Here is a 20,381-nt window from a genome sequence, read left to right on the forward strand (position 1 = left end):
CAAGGGTATTTTCATACCACCCTGCCCCATCCACTCTTTTCCCCCAGATTCTCAAGTTGAGTATCGTATTACACTGAGCTTCAAAGGCTGATGGAAATTTGTCCTCTGATTTCTTGGGAGGTGGGGACTCAAGACTGGAGGTAGAGGGATTTCCTACAATGTTGCTGTAAAACGTATTTGAAGTCAATGTTAACTGTCCTTCTTTAATAAAGGATATAATTTAAATATTTTTAGTTGTTGCTAAATTTATCAGCTTTGATTAAAGGTTATGTTTCCACAATATACATATCTAAGACAGCATAGTATGGCAGCTAAGTGTGTAGATCCCGGAACCAAATTGTCTGGGTTTGAATCCCAGTTACGCTATTTCACTAAATGACCTTGTTAGAGCTATCTAACCTCTTTAAGTCCGAAGTAACTCATCAGTAAAATGGGGATAACAATATTTCACATTTGTGGTGAGATATTAATGAGATAATCCATTCAAATCCTGCACAGTGCCTGGAATATAGAAAATGTTCAATAAATATTTATTGCAGTGATAATGAAAAATACCAAATATATCAATTAGTTCTTTCTCTGGGTATAAATTTTGCTTTTTGAATCAAAACCACAGCATTGACTTTAGATAGTTCATAACTCTTAACCAATTCTATGACTTAAAACCCTTTGAATGTGCAGCATGTAACTGGGCATAAATTTGTTTGCAGGTTGGAACTAGAATTTGACAAATTTAGTGTGAGAAATGAATCTTACATCCCATCAGGGTTTTTTTTTAAGTGTGTGCCAGGAGGTTTAGGTATTTCCTTACCCATCATGAAAATATTGCAAATTAGGATGGAAAAGAAATGTACACTATCCTGGAAAATATCTATAATATACTTCTATAAGTTGCATTAATCAATAACCAGCAAAAATCCAGTTGCATGATTATAATGCTGTGGGCAGTGGATGTGTTCTGGAAAAGATATTCATAAACAGAATCACTGTAAACACCTGGAAAGTTAAGTGTTCAATAACATTCCATATGGATGCTCTCCACAACCCCCAACTCCTCCAATATTCATGTAGTTTATTTTGTGAGAGAGATGAGGGAGTGGGGGAGTGGAGAGACTTTCTGATCTCCAGGATATTTCCATTTACTGAAGGAGATGGATGTTGAACAGGAAACAATTTTAAAAAGCAGAAAAGTGTTTATCTTTACTCAGTAGAGATGTTTATGAATATATGGACTGTGTATGATGCATCATTTTAAGAGCAATTGTGTTTTTAGAAGTATTAGTGTGAACACTCAAGAAAATCTCTAGAAATCTTTATAGTATGTAAGTCAATATGTTCAAAGTAAGTTTGTCTGAAGCTTGGCACACTATTTTATTAACCTGAGTCCAAAATTCTCAGACTCTACCAAGACAATGCTGTATAGTTGTTTGTGTTTTAGAGCTAAACCAATTAACGAGTATTTCTTTAGCCACTATGGAATATCTCATTCTCTATTTCATTGTACTGCATTCCATAATGATGGAGAACATTCTTTTACCATTCAAGATCCACAGGTGCTGCATCTGTTTGAAGTCTGATAACCCTACTAGATGGTTGGGTCATCTCTCTGCTGTTTAATAAAGCGTTATTTCCCTTCAGCAGTATACATTACAACTAGATGGTGAACTCTACATAGGTAGCAAAATTGCCTTATTTTGCCTAGTTCACCTTTATATTCTTAATATCAAATAGACTGACAAAGAATAGAAATTAAATATTTGAATAATTGAGAAAGGTTAAATGCTATAACAACAATTGAGAATTTTTTTGAGCTCAGTAATTCAGTGATTGATTTGAAATAGGAAAAAGTGATTGCTATCTTAGATTAAAAAAATAGTAATAAGTAAAAAGGTAGAAGTGGAGGAAGAGTCTCCCGTATAGAAACTCTAGAGTTGTCAGAGTTAGCAAATAAAAAGACAGGACTTCTTGTTTAAATTTCAGATAAATACCAAATAATTTTTTCATATAAGTTTATCCCAAATATTGCATGGGACATACTTATACTAAGACAATTTTGTTGTTTATCTGAAATTCAAATTTAACTGGATGGCTTTTATTTTATGTAGCAACCCTATACTAAACGCTTTTTGAATATGTAACTTGAGCATTATATCTCTTTGAAATGCAAACAAAAACTCTGAAAACCACTTCTAAAATTGAGTAGAGAGGGAAAACTAAATTGGTTACAAGGCTGCACAATAATCTAACTGATTATCAAATTATCTGTATAACATGTGTATGTGTATATCAAATGTCACTGTCTATATAATTAAATGTATAATAAAATGTATATGGTAAAATATAGTTATGTATGATAAACTAAAAAGGCATACACATTTTTATGATAAAGAATAATCAGTTATCATTTATAATATTTTTACAGTAATGAAGAAAAATAATTGAATGTTCAATTTTATTAATTCTTAAAAGGGCAATTGAATTTTCATTTGATTTCTCCTGTAGCTCACTGCAAACGACTACTGGCATTCTGTTACTGCACTATTTATGCAAAAATAAAATCAGTTTTTTATTCCATTAGTCTTCATAAGTTAAATTGTTAAATCAGAGAATGCCAGTGCCTTTTGATATCCTAGTATTCAATTTGAAAAATTAACTTGTCTTTGATCCAAAATTTACATATTCAAAAATAAAAATACAATATTTAACATTGTTTTGCAAGTAGGATACATGGAAATCTAGTATTAATGGCCATGTAACTCATTTATATTCAAATATATTGGTTTACTTACAAGTTTGCTTAAAATTAACAGAATAGTGTTCAAATAAAACCTGGAAGAAAATTTCTTCCTTTGACTCCTCAAACATTGGAATTAATTAGGTATCTAAACCATGGACCTGTGCATTTTTATATCTCAAATTCTGTTAAATTCAAGAAAACTCTATAGGTAAGAAAAATTTCTGCCCATCTGAATCATTTTCTCCCTTCTGAGGATTACTGCCAGCTGATTATGCTATTGCATTTGCAGGGAATTTTTGTGTTATTTAAAGGAGAAGACATGGTGTAGACCTTGGGAAGCTTCCTTTGAAGAACTGAGTCGGCAGCAGGGAGTTTGGTGATTTCAGGATGGACATCATCCTCTCTTGATTAACTGGAGAAATTCTTCAGTCTTCCTGTGCAGTTACACTTTTCTTAAACTTCTTAAAAGTTTTAAATGTCCACCCAATAATTAAATTAAGGAACACAGTAATTCAATCTCTAAAATATAACACTTTAATATATTGTAAATTGAATTTTAAATGTCTATTTTAATTTGAAGGAAGAAAAAAGGAAGTGATTAACTCTGAGATGTACAGTTAAAGGCTATATAAGTGGCCAGAGAAGCATCCATTTGTTTTAGCAATGGGGAGATCATTTACACAGCAGGCTTGGTACAGTGGGAAGGGACAGAATCAATGAGATTAGTTAGTGGAGTGTGCCTGTTTGGATGTATTATGTCCCCCCAAATGACATTAACTTTGTAGTCTTGTGTGGGCAGGAAACGTAGTGGTGTTGATTGGGTTGGAGACTTTTGATGGGATGTTGCCATGGAGATTTGATCACTTAGTTGAAGGGGAGATCTTTCATTGGATAATTTTCATGGAGGTTGGCCCCACCCATTCAGCATGGGCCTTGATTAGTTTACTGGAGGCACTATATAAGCACAGACAGCGGTGCGAGCTTGCTACAGTCAAGAGGGACACTTTGAAGAATGCACAGAACATGAGAGAGTAGCTGCAGATGAGAGACAGTTTGAAGATGGTTGTTGAAAGCAGACTCTTGCTCCAGAGAAGCTAAGAGAGGACAAACACCCCAAGAGCAACTAAGAGTGACATTTTTGAGGAACTTTAGCCTAGAGAGAAATGTCCTGGGAGAAAGCCATTTTGAAATCAGAACTTTGGAGCAGATGTCAGTCACATGCCTTCCCAGCTGATAGAGGTGTTCCGGGCACCACTGGCCTTCCTTCAGTGACGGTATCCTCTTGTTGATGCCTTAGTTTGGACATTTTTATGGCCTTAGAACTGTAAATTTGTACTTCAATAAATCCCCTTTATAAAAGCCAGTCCATTTCTGGTATTTTGCTTAATGGCAGCTGCAGAAAACTGAAACAGAGGTTAAGGCTTTTTTTTCCTGTTATCCCTTATAACTCCGACTGAATCAGTCTTAATGCTCTCTTCATGTTTTCTATCACTGAAAGAAGAGTAAATATGTATTATGATACTAATAAATGAAAGTATCAAACATTGTAATCTATTAAACCCCATAATCCGAAATTGGCCCATTTAAATTTATAGCTGTGAAAGCATGTGAATTTATTTATGACGTTAAAGAATATTGTGCTAAAAATATACACGTAAATTTAGGGATTAGACCACTCAGAGATGGTTAATCAACTTTCTCTATTTTAAAGAATTTTATCAGAGGGATTTTAAGAGAGTATGATTTCCATCTTTTTTTATATTGATTATTCTATATCAGTATCATTGGTTGTGATAATTATAGTTATCATATTCAATATGATAGTAAATGTTATAAAAATTAAAGTCCCAGGGAAGACTTAAAGTCCCTTATAGACTTGAAGACAAAAAGATTTAGTATTATCAGTTTGAGGAAATTACATGTGATCTTAGACACCCAGAGAATGGACTGGCTCTCTTAAGGCTGGTGTAATTGTAATATGTACTATATACTTCTTAATCATCACAAAACTCAGGGATCATAAGAATTGGTTGGCATTCTTATTAAAATAGAGATTCTGAAGGACCTCAGAGATTCTGATTCTGTGTGCTTGGTGGAAGTCAGGAACTTGCATTTTAAGCATCACCACTGCCAACCACTAGTTTGTGAAGTCACTTGAGAGGCACTGATGTGGGACACCATCAACCCTTCTAATTGTCATGGGTCAGCTGTGACCACTGTGCAAGATAATGTGTGAGTACTTACACACTGGTAAATCCTGAGGTTCATATGTGTACAGTCTATTAAAGTATCTCCCAGTTATATCAGCTCTGACTGTTAAAGAGGGATCTGCCAAGGGAAAAATAAATCACTGAAGTACTATTTAAAATGTTCTTATAGTCATTCTTGGATCTTCCTCTAAAACAAACGTTAAGCAAAATTATCAGCAAAATCAGTGTTCATACATATGAATTCATTGAGTTAACCTGAATTCTTATTTCAGTGTGTCACAGCACTCTGTCAGTTCAGTTTATGGAACTGTATTGAAAATGCATTGGGATATTGATTAAACAGCATAAGTTAATTTTTAAAAAATTTAAAAATCTGTAAATTATATAGTGAATTTTAATTGTAGAAATAGCAAGCGCTATTTAAAAATGTGTTGGGTTAGTAATCACTTTCTTTGAAAAGAATAGTACTTGAACTGACATTTAAAAACATCAAGCCTTCTACTAATTTTGTAAAGCTGATGCAATGACAGAACATACGTACCTACAAACATGATCCTAGGCACATATTGCCCATCAGGTGATAAATTCTTATCACTGGTCTCATGCTAGCAAGGGAAGGAAAAATGAATGTTCTTGGATTGGACTGCTTTTGACAGTTAATTTCTAAAAAAATCTAAATAAACTAGATATTCAGTAAATTGTATCTTTTGGTCTTTTACAGTTCTACATAATAACATCCTATAGCTACCAAGACTTAGCTCTTTGTATTTTAAAAATAGAAAAAAAGGGATTCAGATTTTCCATTAAATTGTGATAGGAAGAAAACATTACAGAGATCATATACCATGAGATTCAGCATAATGAAATTATTCTGAGCCATTTCTTGTATTTCTTCATTTTGGGCAAATACTTTTTTCAGAGCTGTGGAGGAAAACGTAATGCTAGTTATTTGTGAAGATCAAGATATCTTCTCTGTGACAAAGCAAAATAAATCTAGCATTTTGCATGTGTTTGAATCTATAACTTGACATAGTTTATTGGTTAACTGCTACTTTGTCACTCATTGTTCCACAATGAGGGGCAGAGTCTGTCCATAGATTCATTTTGTCCATGGAGACACCGAAGGATAATTTCATGTAACACGTTGGCTAATAAATTGGTTAAAACAACTTCATTTAAGCAGGTTCCTCCTCCTTTTTTTAAGGGTGGAGAGAGATATAAATATATTCAATAAATATGTCATATATGAATATGTTCAATAATATAAAAGATATTCAATAAATATAAATAAATATAACTGTATAATATACATAATGTATTAATCAATATTCAATCAATATTTTGAAAATATACAGTATATAAGTATATCAATATAAATTATGTAATATATTTATATATTTATAATATATATATGATAAACATGTTCAATAGATCACCTAACAATCATTGTACTCTTTAAGCACTTTAGTAAAAGGGTAGTACTCTGGCAGTCGTCTTTTTTAAACATAGGTTGTTTTGGGATTTGCTCAATGCCTTCTTAGCTGTTCTCACCAGGTCACTTTTTCCTTCATGTTGGAAGTATAAGATCTTAGGAGCAAAAATTACCTTGGCAGTACTGACAATCCTCCAAGTGATGAATAACCATCAATGGCTTTTTACTAAACAAAGAAAATATAGAAATAAATCAAGTGATTAACTCTGTGTCAAAATATACAGTAGAAATAGACTTAAAGTTTTAGTACTTAGTTTAAAATAAAAATCTCAGATTTACAAATCACAGCGATATAGTCTGTAGCAGTGGACTGGCAGCATCAGCACCACCAAGTGGCTTATTAGAAACGTAAATTCTTAGGCCCCACCACAGACCTACTAAATCAGAATCTCTGGTGGTGGGAGCCAGGAATCTGCATCTACAAGCTCACTGGGTGATTCTTATGCAGTTAGATAAATAAAAAATCAGTTCTGTCTCCAGAGATGAAGGGCTATTATGAACAAGATATTCATTTCCAATGAGGAAATTCAACACTTAAAAACAATTTATTAGTTTTTACAAAAAAAGAATATTTGGTTATTTTCACATCCTTTTATTCTTGGAGTAACTTATGATGTACAAAGTGAGAGTTCCCTATCCATACATTTTTGAATGTCATTTTGATATTAACTCTGAAAAAAATTTCTTATGGTAACTAATAGGCTTCCTAATTCTTTAGATTAAAGTGGAAAAATTAGAATATTAACTACAGTAAAGGATAAAATAATTATGACTTGGATATAAAGGATGTCTTTTAAAATGTTGCTTTAATCCTCAGAGAATGCTGCACATCAAATGAGAGACTCCAGTGTATACTTAATGAGCATAAATCTTTAAAAAATTTAAGTTAATCATAAGAAATACCTGTCATTATATAACACTATGATACCAAATATTCTTTAGTCTCAAAAAGTGTTAAGTAGCAAACTGTGAATTAATAATTTTATTTAATCCCTAAACTTGGAATATAAGTAAATTTCAGGTAAGAAGAAATACTTTAGGTAAACAAGTCCAACACTTACCCTTTATAAGATTTATAACAGAAAGTGATTTATGGTACAAAGCTAGCTTTTGCCAACACTTCAAACTTACTAATGAAAAAAGAAATCCCATGAAGAAAATGTCCTTTGCAATTTTTATCAATAGAAAACTAGGGCTAAGAATATTTATTGACTCTTCTAGAGTCAGAACTATATAGAGGGCAGACCTTCTAAGTATCAGCCTAATTGTTTCCACTAGATAACTCTTCCTCCAGTAGAGCTAGATAGGTATTCAGTGTCGTAAGACACAGAACAGGTTAGGGGCATGAGTCATTCCGGTTTGTCGAACTGTTACCATTTCTTCCCAAAGCACCCACTGAACAGCTGGAAATGAGGGCAGCTTTGGTGGGAAAAGACATTGTCGTAACTCTTTGAAAACTAATTTTAGCATCACATTTCTGGACAATTAGAGTCCAAGGAAAAATTTTCAAGACCACAGATCTATTACTGTTATGGGCTCTTCACATATTCAATCCAAGACACTATTCTGTTTCAGGAAAAGCACAGAAATGTTTCTCGCAGAATTTCAGTTAGGGACAGACCTATGAAAACTTTTTCAGTAAAGCCCTACCTAGTAAATATTCTAGGTTTTGCAGACCATATTGTCTCTGTTGGAACTGCTTAACTCGGCCACTACAGTGCAAAAGAAGTCAGAGACAATACATAAAAGAATAAGCATGATTGTGTTCTAGTAAAACTTTATTTTCAGACATTGAAATATGAATTCATGCATTTTTTCATGTGTCACAAAATATTCTTTTTCTGAAATTTTTCAAAAATTTAAAAGTGTAAAATCATTATTAGCATGAAGACTGTAAAAACAGGTGATCGTTGGTCTAAAACTTCCTGAACTGGCACATCAGACTGGATGGAACTTGAGTTGAGAGAAAGAATAAAATAAATTTGGTAGCTATATTTCAGAGATTCTATAGCCAAAGCCTCCCAAGTCTGGCTGCTTATTAGTACCATTTAGTGAGTGTTACATTTTTACAATTTTGTTTAAAAATAGATTATAAATTCAGGTGGTTTACAATTCAAAAGTCTGATTTCTTTCACTTAGGATAATGTTTTTTTAAAATTATTTTTAATTAGAGAAGTTGTAGGTTTACAGAAAAGTCATCTAAAAAATATAACATTCTCATACACCCCCTATTGTTAATACTTTGTGTAATGGGTTACCTTTATTACAGTCAATGAAAGAATATTAAAATATTATGGTTAACAATAGCCCATAGTTTTCATTAGGTACATTTTTTTCCCATATACCATCAGTGTTGGTTTCAATCCATTACATCCGCCATAAAAGCCATGCTCTTTAATGCAATCTTGTGTGGGCAAACTTATTAGTCTTTTGATTAAGGTGGAAACTTTTGATTGAATGTTTCCATGGAGATGTGACTTACCCAACTGTGGGTGATACTTTTGATTAAATTATTTCCATGGAGGTGTGGGCCCACCCATTCAGGGTGGGTCTTGATAAGTTCACTGGAGTACTTAAGAGAGCTCAAGAGCTGACACTGATGCTTGGAGATGCAGACAGAGGACATTTGGAGATGCTAAGCTAAGAGATGAAGCCCCGAGTTTGCCCCAGAGAAGCTAAGAGAGGACCCCCAGACGCTTAGAGAGAAATGCCCCCAGGAGAACCAAGCAGAGAGCTGAGAGAAGCTAAGAGAGACAGAAGACCGGAGAGATTTTGGAGAGAGCCATTTTGAAACCAGAACCCAGGAGCAAAGGACCAGCAGATGCTGGCCACGTGCCTTGCCAGCTGACAGAGGTGTTCTGGGTGCCATTGGCCTTCCTTCAGTGAAGGTATCCTCTTGTTGATGCCTTAGTTTGGACACTTTTATGGCCTTAGAACTGTAAATTTGTAACCTAATAAATCCCCTTTATTTAAAAGCCAATCCACTTCTGATATTTTGTATAACGACAGCATTAGCAAACCAGAATACCACCTTATTATTAACACTTTGTAATAGTGTCATACATTTGTTATAATTCATGAAAGAATATTTTATATTTGTACTATTAACCACAGTCCATCACCCACAACAAGGTTCACTGTGTTATACAGTCCCAGGTTTTATCTTCTAACTTTCCTTCTAGTAACATACATAACCCAAAACTTCCCCTTTCAACCACATTTACAAACATAATTCAGCGATACTAATTACACTCACAATAATGTGCTACCATCACACTATCCATTTCCAAACATTTAAAATCAACCTAAATAGAAATCTGCAAATTGAGCATCAATTCCCCCTTCTATCCCTGAATGTGATTTTATTCTCTTATAAAAAATGTCATCTTTCTCATTTGTTTAAAGGTTACATATTTTTGTATTCTGTGAACTATTTTTCATATTCATTGTTCATTTTTTACTATTGGCTTGTTGGTCTTTTACTTATTTATAAATGAACTTTATATATTAGAGAAATTCATTCTTTTGATTTGTGTTGCAGATAGTTCTTTGTTTTATCTTTTTTCTTTGCTCATGATAGGTTTTTGGATAGGCAGATAATTCATGTAACCAAAAGTAGTTAATAATTTCTTTTAGGCCTTTTCTTTTTTTCTTCCCTTTGTTTTTACCATACTCAAACCTAAAGGCCAGTATTAGGGTTAGGCAAGAAGAATGTCTAGGGTGCAAAATCTAAGTGCTTCCTTTCTCATCCTTGCTGCCTCTCGTTTCCCCTTATTCTCAACCCTTGTCACTCCAAGAACTTAAAAAATAAAATTCTGCAATAGTATCTTCTAACTTTATGGTTTCATTTTTATAATGAAATCATGTAATTTATTTTGATTTAAAATGTAAGGTATAGATCCAAATTTATTTATTTTTCCCAGATGGATACCTATTTCTCTCTAATATCAGTTATTACATACTCTGTCTTCCCTTACTCCTGATTTGAAATGCTACTTTATTGTGTAAAAAATTCCTGTAGCATTTGGTTCTATTTCTAGACTCTCCATTGTATTCTATTATCAGTAACACACTGTTTTATAGCTCTGTCAATTGTTGAATATGAATAAGGGCTAATCCCTACTGATTTCTTTGCAGAATGTTCCTAACTATTCTTGTTTATCCTTCCATTTCGTTTTGGAATCATCTTAAAAATTTTTTTTTTGTACCAAATTGTTGTGATTGTTTCAAACTCTTTTTAAGTGTAGAGAGAATTGATATTTTTATGATGTTAATTCTTCCTATCCAAGAACATTATATACTTTCCCATTTGTTTATATTTTTTATCCCTTAGTAGGGCTTCTAAATTCATATAGATTACATATATATCCTGTTAAGTTTATCCCAGGGTGTTTTATCAATTTTATTGCCACTTTTAAAGGGGGTATTTTATGAGTTCCTGGTAGTGTGTTATCTGTATGTAAATGCTCTTGACTTCTGTATATTAATTTGTTCTCATCCAACTTAACTGAATTTTCATTGTTCTGGATATTTTCAGTTGATTCTCTTTTGAGTTTTTCATGTATACAGTTATTATCTGTAAACAAATACACTTTTATCTCCTCCTTTACGAGTTTGTACTTTTAATTTTCTCATCTAATTGCATTGATTAGTGTCTCTGGGACAATATTAGTAATTGTGATGATTGTAGACATCCTTGATTATCCAGACTTGAATGGGAGGCTTCTATTTGTTTTCCTTTTAGGTATGATACTGGCTTTTGTGCTGGGATGGATATTTCCTTATTAGGGTAGATTAACATAGGTTAATATTATTTAATGAAAGGTTTTGTTTAATTCAAGCATGGATGTTGCATTCTATTAAATGCCTTTTCGGCACTTATGGAGAAAGGAGATACTTCTATGGTTTGTCTCCTCAAATATTAAATTATTTTAATTAATACATTTCTTAATATTGAATCATCTTAGTAGTCCCAGAATATATCTGGCTTTATCAGGGTGTAGGCATGTTTTTAAAATGTTCTGCAGAATATTTTTTGCAAATATGTTATTTGTTTGCATTCATATTTGGAGATGATTACTATATATACTTCTTTCTTTTATAATAGTCCAGTTTTGAGTGTTTACTCAATTCTCATGTAATTTTCTATTCTAAAATAGGTTACAGAGTATTGGAACTGAATATTCTTTAGATTGGTAAATTCTTGGGAAGCTTTTAGAAGTGAAAGTTTCTTGGCTCCATCCCCAAAGATTTAGTAGGTCTTGAAGGATAAAAATCATGCCACTCTTGGTCATTGAACCTAGAATAGTGCCTGGCACATAAAAGTGGACATTCAATAAGTTATTGTCTGAGTGGTTATAAAATATGGATTTTAAAGAAAGCCCCCCAAATTGTTCTGGTAATCAAGCTTGAAAACTGCTGCTCCAAACCATTTTGCTATTTAAACTTGTAGAATTTCTAATGAGTCATACTGTTTTGTTTTTAAAACATTCAAAAGCTTGCTTGTAAAATTAAGAAATTAATGCAGAGTTGTTTAGAACTGTTGTTTATAAAAAGCATCCCAATGACAACTGTTAGTTCAAACAGCATATAATAGCAGAACAAATACTGTGGCATCCTTTCAGAAGCTAAAACACAGTTTTTGACTCTTCTATGAGTAGCTGTCTATATAGTCTATCAAAGTTAACTGAGAAGTGTTGTACCTTTTTTGAGCATGAAAGAGACCTTCTTCATAAGTCTGTACCCAAGTGATGTCATCTCCCCATCCTTTAAGAGAAGAGATAAATCAATGCATTAACCCAGGACCACAAAAAAAGCTCTGAAATAGACATTTGGAAAGCAGATATCTACTCACAGATAAACATGATAGATATAACTAAGCCATGGAGCATTGGTTGACATATGGTATAGAAGGTACATAGCTGTAACTAGATATGAAGATGTGTGGAATCTTTTCAGATTGTAGACCTGAGGTTTTAAGATGGTATTTCCAACCTCAAGGTCCTTGACCTTGAATACAGTAATTACTCAGTAAATGTCATTATGCTTAGGGATCACTAAAAGGACATTTTGTGGGCCACACAAAAGCTCTGGCTTTCAGAATGTCCAGGTAATATGAGTTAATCTTTGCATACTTTGTGAGACAGCCAGGAATACTTAGGGCTCTACTGCACAGTGCTTTTATATTTTGAGCGTCTGAGGATACTAAACCCTTCTTAGTTGGTGTACATTTTGAAAAAAACCAATTCTGAATTTTGCTGTGTGTTCCTACATGGGAAAATTTTGTGTGGGATTTTCATGGTTGAGAGGCATAATGAAATGCAGGTGTTTCAGAAGCGTACAAAAGATTTGAGGAAAGGGAAACAGAAAGCAAGGAGTGGGGAGAGAACCCAATAGCCTTTAAAGAAGATGTGATACAAGTAGTTGGGAATGCATATCATGAAAGGATAACTCATCAAAGAGAAGAATGCACAAACATCCAGAAATATTGCAGAGTGTTTTCAGAAAATGTCTCAGTCTACTGATGAGACAGATGGAATTATTTTGAAAATAGAAGTATTGGGATGCTAGTTTGGGTGCAGAATTCCATGTATGCTTTGAATATTGTCAGATAGCAGTTCCTGGTTTTGGTACCATGGCTGAATAATGGCTAGGAATTATGTAGCAGGATAAATATGTATCTTTGAGTGAAGGAACCACGATTTTGCTTTCTGATTGGTGTTTGTTTTTGGTAAAAGCTTTAATGAGATATAATTTGCATACCATACAATTTACCCATTGAAAGTGTACAGGTCAACGAGTTTCAGTATATTCACCGAGTTCTGCAACCAACACCACAATAAATTTTAGAACATTTTTGTCATGTCAAAAAGAAACCCCAAACACATTAGATATCACCCCCAAGTCTCCCATCTCCTGAGCCATAAGCAACCATTAATCTACTTTCTGTCTATATAGGTCTGCCTATTCCGAATATTTCAGATAAACAAAATCATAAAACATCTTTTGTGACTGGATTCTTACACTTAGTGTGATATTGTCAATTCAGTTCATCTGTGTAGTAGCATGTATCAGTACTTCATTCCTTTTTATTGCTGAATAATATTCCACTATAGGTATATAACACATTTTGTTTATCCATTCATCAGCTGTGGGCATTAAAGTTGTTTCTACTTTTTAACTATTATGATTAAAGTTGCTATGAGCATTCATGCACAAGTTTTTATGTGGATGTGTTTTAATTTCTCTTGGGTATATACTTAGGAGGAAAAGCTGGATCAAATGGTAACTCTGTGTTTAGCTGTTTGAAGATCTGCCAGACTGTTTCCTAAAGTAGTTGCACATTTTAATTTCCTACCAATAGTGTTGTTGGTTTGTTTTTACCTGATTTTAGCAACTATCTGAGTTTGCCAAAAGCTGCTTCACAAATACCACACCATAGACTGGCTTAAACAATGGGAATTCATTGGCTCACGGTTTTGAGGCTGGGTGAAGTCCAAAATCAAGGTGTCAGGTAGGTGATGCTTTCTCCCTGAAGACTAGTGTTCTGGTTCTGGAAGTTGACAATCCTTGGGGTTCCCTGGCTTATCTCTGCCTCCTGTTACATGGTAATTGCCACTCCTTTCTGGCTTCTGTGACCTCCAGTTTCTCTACATAAGACCTCCAGTAATTCAGATCGAGACTCACCCTCACTCAGTTAGACCAAACCTCAACCCAAAACAACCTTCTCAAGAGGTCCTATTCGTGAGTTCACACCCATGGGAAAGTGCATTAAGACTAAGAACATGTTCCTTTCTGGGGTACACAACTCAAGCTACCACAGTAACTTAACACTGGATCTTATGTTTAATATCCCACCTTAGCAGAAACCCTTCCTGTCTATAATAAACCTGAAAGGTTGTCTTTCTAACTTTTCTTGAATAGATGTAATATCTTCACATCACATTTTGCACTAAATAAGTTATTCTAGAAACAACCAGTGAGACAGGGCCCCTACTGAAATTTCCCTGTTATGTTCCAAATATCATTCAATGCTTGAACTTCAGTAAGGGGAAGAATTATTATTCTCCCTTCTTCAATTTAGTTCTACAAATATTAAAGGAGCATCTGCCATATGCCTTATACCACCAAGCACTGGAGATACAAAGATGAAGCAGCATAATCCCTGCTCTCAAACAGTTCATTCAGAGCCTTGTAGAGAAGCCATATTGTATTATACTTACTATATAGTCTTCACCAATCACAATAGGTTAAAGGCTGTACAGAAATTTGACTCTTTTCAGGGTCTCTGTTCATTGCCACAATTCAATCTCAGCCTGTCTTTTGAGATTTTATTCATTCATTCAATAAGTGTTTATTGAGTAACTACTATATATATGCTAGACACTGGACTGGGTGCTGGACAGTTTTTTTTGATTCAAAAGGAAGCTAGGTGTGTGTTTTTTTTTTTTTTTTTTTTTTTTTTTTTTTTTTTTTGCCACTGTGTGTATGTACGTTTTTTTTGAAACATCCATTATCTTTTTCCAATTAATCTTTCCTTTTTTCTCTAACATGCTCTCTGTTTAACTGTTTGGTGCTGTCCCTTGCTTTAAGGGGCTCCACATGCTTCTCTTTACACTGCCCCCAAACTGCTCCCTCCCACCCTTACTTTAATCTTCATTCATTCTGAGCCTCATTCTCTCCATTGCTTTCTACATGGCTGTAGATAGTAAAGGGCTTAACCAAATATAAATCAGTACTTATTAGTGGGGTTCCTAGATAATATTGGTCAACTTCACTATTAATATAACTTCTTAACTAAAATAGCAGATGTATTACATTATTTAAAATATGCCACACATATTTAGTATATTTTTCATAAAATTCACCAGTTTTATATAGAAATTTGAAAGTGAATATACAGAAGATTGATGCCTTTTGATGTAATTATAAGCATGCTGCTTAACTCAGACCTGAGGGTGTTTGAGAGCAAAGACCAGTTTAGTCTTTGGCATTTTAAGGCTACTGAGCCCATTATTGTATAATTGTTATGTTTGTATAGAGAGATGTATGATAAATAATATTTAGGAAAATATTTCCCCCCTTTTAATTTATTCCATTTGCAAATCCTTACTACTTAGATATATTGTTTGTGCGACTGTCAAACTGAAGTAGAATTCATTAACTTGGCTAACCACTGATGAATACTTGGCTGGCACTCAAAACATTTGTTAAGGAATGAATGAACTTGGAAAGCAAGTCAATGTGCCAGAATTTGGAATTATACTATAGTTGGCCTCCATTTGTTTGCTCTGTTCACATTATCATTACAAATAATGGTCAATGTATTTGTTGTTCTACTGCAAATTTTTACTTAGCCACATAGAGACAAATGCTTCTGTTCTTATTTCGGTTACATGGGAATCTAGAAACCAATTTTGAGAATTTTTAATTTATGAAATGCTTCTTTATGGGTAAAGATATTTTTGTTTCTTAGACCAAAGTAAAATAAGTATAAAAACAAAATTTTTTCTAATCACTTAGCCAATGACAAATCTATATTATGACATGTAAAACCACTGTTTCCTGTAATTAATGTAGAAAGAACTTGGTTAGCCAAAATTCTCAAGGGGTGAGATAAATTATAATTTTCTGGATAACCTTGTATAAAAGCATTCCAAATTATTCTTATGGCTTAACAAAGAGAAGATGGGGAATATGAACAAATTCTGAGGGCTCTTAAATTGTCTTTAGGACATAGTCATACATATCAATCAGTTCTTATTACCCAGAACTTCAGTAACCAATGTTAGAGGTGGCAAAAACCAGTTCTCCACTATTTCTGGAAAAGATGCAGCAGATTGTTATTGTTTGTCAGTTAGTTTGATTCACTTCTTAAAATTAACTGATCCTAAAAAAAAAAAAAAAAATTAAGTGATCCCTTCTCTCTCTCTCTCTTTTGAAGTGGTACACAGCAAAATATTTCAGTTAATTGAGTTTTCATTGTTACAAGACTATGGATGACAAGACTTGATACTGTTAAAATCATCAAAATGACAAAGTTTAGAAAATAAAATGAGAGTTCAGTACCTCTTGAGAGTGTCTGAGGAAGTCTCTTCTCTTTTTTGATTGCCATGGCAAGGTTGGAAGAAACTGCGATGAATATGAGGCCCAGGGCCAAAGCTGGATGTGACATCATTTCTTCTAGAGAATCCCTCAGAAATAGCTAGGTGGTAGAAAATAATTTCCAGAATCTAGTAGGTTTCCTCAGGCTGTCAATAAGAGACACTTGTTAACAGTTGGACCAAACCTGTATTGCTTATGGAATTTGACATTGTACAACAATGAAAAACTTTCATTCACTTTCTATTTTAAAAATATTTTTTAAAAATGCAGTCAACTCAGTAAATGGTGAAAAAGCCATGATCTAGGCATTCTGGGAGCAGTCCAATGTGGCTGAAAGAGAACTGGACCAGCCCTACAAAGCTTGCGTCTGAACCGCATCATAGAACTCATAGTGCAATAGTGAAACCAAATGAGATTCTTATTAAAGATGTTTAAAGAGTGCTACACAGAGGTGATTTTCAGCATGCAGAAATATTCTTCACCTTTTGATCTGGATCTAATAGGTTAAAAATATTTTAATGATAAATATCTAGATAATGATAATAGGCATGAACAAATATTGCTTAAAATAGAATTCAGAGGAAAGATAGAACATGAATGGTTCTTATCTTTCAATTACTTTAATCACTTAACTTTCTCTTCCTGCCTTCAGTTACTCAGTCTTTTTGTTCTTAATAGCACAGCTCTTTCTTTAAATCAAGAATTGCTGTCACATTGCTATAAATTAAGTATATATGTATAAAGAAGAGCAGACTTGCTCTGATTACATTATCTGTTGCTTAGCTAGAATTCAGATTGATTCTGTCCCTCATCCTCTGCATGTTAAGATGTAATCAAAAGTCTAGAGTTTGGCCTGATCTGCTTTTAAAGCACTTGATATATACATTACATGGAGTATTTAATACTGGTGAGACGTTGTTCAGTTATACCACTCATAGCATTTAAAACCCATATGAAAATGGTTGACTTATACCATTTTGAAACTTCACCTCAAAATAGTGAAAATAATGTACAGAAATTGTTCACATTTGTTAAAAGTTCCTTTAAAACATTTTCCTGTTGAGTGAGGCACATTATTTAGTGGTGAATTCCCCATACCCAAGGACTAAAATGGTGACTGGAATGTTTAGTGATTCTGTTCAAACCAGGAAGTTGTTATATTTACAACACTGTACTACTAGGCATTGTGGAAAATTGAAAGATTAATAAGACACAAACACACCCTTAAAATACTTCAGTGCCGGGCAGTGGTTATAGGTTTGTTGTGCCAGAAAACAGCCATAGTCATAGAGCAACTTCATTGTGAAGTTTACAGATTTTGGGTTCCTCCAGACACTTTCTCATTCTTCTCATTCTTCTCATTCCAATCTCTTTCCTCTCCCAGCAGTGTATCCCTTCTGCCCCCCTACGTAGGACTGAAAATGCTTCAGTTTATCCCTATTTAGATTATTTCCCTCACTAATCTGCACCGGACCATTTTACTTTCTTTGTATTCAGGCTTTGAAAACTCTGTTAAAGAATAACCGTGGTATCTGATAAGGATCTCAGTGTACTTTCCTGTAATTATTAATACCACAAGACATTTAAAAATGTCATCTTGTAACATAAGGACTGAAATGTAAGGTACTGAAACAAAGGGTGGGTTTTAGGAGGGGATAGGTTCCGGTGAATCTGGAGCATCAAGCCCAGTCTAGAGAGGGCAGGCTCAGTTAGGTTGAAAATAGCAGGGGAGAAACTGAAGCAACCAAATTGGGTAGGATCTTCATCTGGATCCACTGGCTTCTAGAAGGTCTATGAATGAGCTCCATAACCCTGAAATTGTTTGTAAGGTCTTATGTGTCTATGTGCATTTTACCAGAGACGAGTGCCCATAATTGCTTTTAAGATTCTTCCAGGGGCCTTAGATATAAAGAGGAGTTTAGAAAGGTATTCTGGAAGCAACATTCAAAAGGATTCTTTATGTTAGAGACAGATAAGCAGAAGGAACTCATATGACAAAGAAAGAAAGCATACTTCACTATTTTCCTGTTTGAAAGGTGCCAAGTTTAGAGTTGAGTGGGGAACTAATTCTTTTCCCCCTAATTTCAGTTATTTATGTATTAGTGTCAAATACAGTTCTTAAAAAAATCTAAATCTTGGTTTTCTGTTTTATATTGTTTGATACATTGTAAAGTAGATAATATAATCAGACAAAGCAATAAAACATTATTTTTGGATGCTCATTGTTTGGTGAAACAGAACACAAATTGTTGAGGATCCTCTAGTACCAGGCATTGCAGGCTACTTGGGGGAACACAGATGAATATGATATGGTTATGGCTGCAGAGCAGCTTGCCATGTACTCAGGAGGCTCATAACTAAATAGCTACAATTAGGTTTTATAAACAATGGCTAGTTAGCATTTTCTGACTCTACTATTTCACTTTACAAAAAGTAATTTAACATGAGTCATAAACTTACCCATTACTTATCCCACCCCCTCAAAATTTTCTCTATTTAAAAAAATAACAAAATTTAAGAGAAAACAGGGAAGAATGATTTGTTACCTGTAGCATCAATTTGAAAGAGTATTGTTGTTTGGTGCCACTCTATTAATATCATTAATAGAAATAGATGATAAAAGTATGAAACCAGCAAAGGAAATTCAGTTCATTAAGAGAAGAAAAATATAATTTCATTCAAGTTTCCCCACCCTTTTATTGAAGGTCTCAATTTTGAATAGTGAAAGTTGATCATTTAAAGAGAGCAGAGTTTGACTTCTGATTAAATAATCTGGAAATGACGCGTGCTTACCTGAACTGACCACTGCTCTTGCTGGAAACATATTCTGGAAGTTTCTGGTTAAAAATGGGTGTGGATTTATAGACACACATACCTGGCCTACAGCCCCACCTCCATAGAAACAGGAGAACCGTCACCTGCAAACTTACAAAAATAGGTTTGTCTGGAAAACCATGTACTTCCTTCCAATTCTCAAGCTTCTCACGCTAAAAAACTCTTCTCTCTTTCTCTAAATTAAGATTGAATGTCCTCATAAAATGAGGCCAAATACCAACTTTGGGCTTCTTTCTCCTCCACCTTTTACTCCCCAAGTTAATTTAATGTTTGGCTAGAGCTCAACACAAAAAGGTGGGGGGGTGGGGGTGGGACAAAGAAACCCCTGTGACTGTAGAAACTGTGTTTACACCATTGTTCTCCAGAGTTCACTGAGGCTTGCAGATTAGATACAAAGCAAATAGAAATTCCTAAGGGTTACTCTGTGTACAGGAATATAATGAACAGCCAGAAAACAGGTTTTTATTTTGTTTTTGAAAAGAGAGAGAGAAGGACATAAAAATGCTGGTTTAAAATTCAGGACTTGAATAATTTGATTATTCTCTACAGTCTTTCTATAAAACCCTTACTTTACTATGCAAAAAAAAATAGGAGAATGTGCATTTAGATAAGTATGTTTTTTATTCATCTAAATGTTAGCTTTTTTTCAAGATATCAAAGTATTTATTGCAATATTTTTATTTCTATATGACTAGCTGGGAGCATAACAATCCACTTGCAAAGTGAAACTTATAGCTAGATTAATGGCACCTATAAATCATCCTCAAACCAAAAAATATTATTACAATGATTACAAGGAGTAGAAGTTATAGAGAAATTTTTCTCTTGGTTTCCCATCAAGGAATTAAAAAAATTCTAGATAGGACATTAGCTTTTGCATTTTCTGTGTAATTCAATTAAGTAAAATTATTGGTTGCATCCCATTTGGTAGACACTCTGCTAAATGTGACACATACAAGATGACTAGGATACAATGTCTATGCTAAGAAGCTCCTAATATAGC

The 20,381-nt window shown here is 33.9% G+C and overlaps 1 protein-coding gene across 1 annotated transcript; it reads right to left on the reverse strand.

The window, feature by feature from the left end:
* Positions 1-4,168: 4,168 nt before the first annotated feature.
* Positions 4,169-19,631, reverse strand: AGR3 (anterior gradient 3, protein disulphide isomerase family member). The gene is made up of 8 exons (XM_037837506.1): positions 19,337-19,631; positions 16,508-16,689; positions 12,142-12,205; positions 6,553-6,605; positions 5,792-5,868; positions 5,489-5,552; positions 4,982-5,065; positions 4,169-4,228 (listed from the first exon to the last, which is right to left on the reverse strand). The coding sequence occupies exons 2-8, from the start codon at positions 16,614-16,616 to the stop codon at positions 4,179-4,181; spliced, it is 501 nt and encodes a 166-aa protein (XP_037693434.1). The 5' UTR covers positions 16,617-16,689; positions 19,337-19,631; the 3' UTR covers positions 4,169-4,178.
* Between the last annotated feature and the right edge of the window lie 750 nt (positions 19,632-20,381).

This window comes from Choloepus didactylus, chromosome 5, assembly GCF_015220235.1.
Source record: "Choloepus didactylus isolate mChoDid1 chromosome 5, mChoDid1.pri, whole genome shotgun sequence".
In the NCBI taxonomy this organism is placed as follows: Eukaryota; Metazoa; Chordata; class Mammalia; order Pilosa; family Megalonychidae; genus Choloepus; species Choloepus didactylus.

Coding starts and splice junctions, on each gene's coding strand:
- AGR3 (XM_037837506.1), bottom strand. CDS start 16,616: ATGATGTCACATCCAGCTTTGGCCCTGGGCCTCATATTCATCGCAGTT. Junction 6,606..12,141: donor CTCTTTCATGCTCAAAAAAG/GTACAACACTTC, acceptor TTCTTTGTTTAG/TAAAAAGCCATTGATGGTTA. Junction 4,229..4,981: donor ACCTCAGGATTTACCAGTGT/GTAAGTACTCAC, acceptor CTCTTCTTTCAG/TGATAGAAAACATGAAGAGA.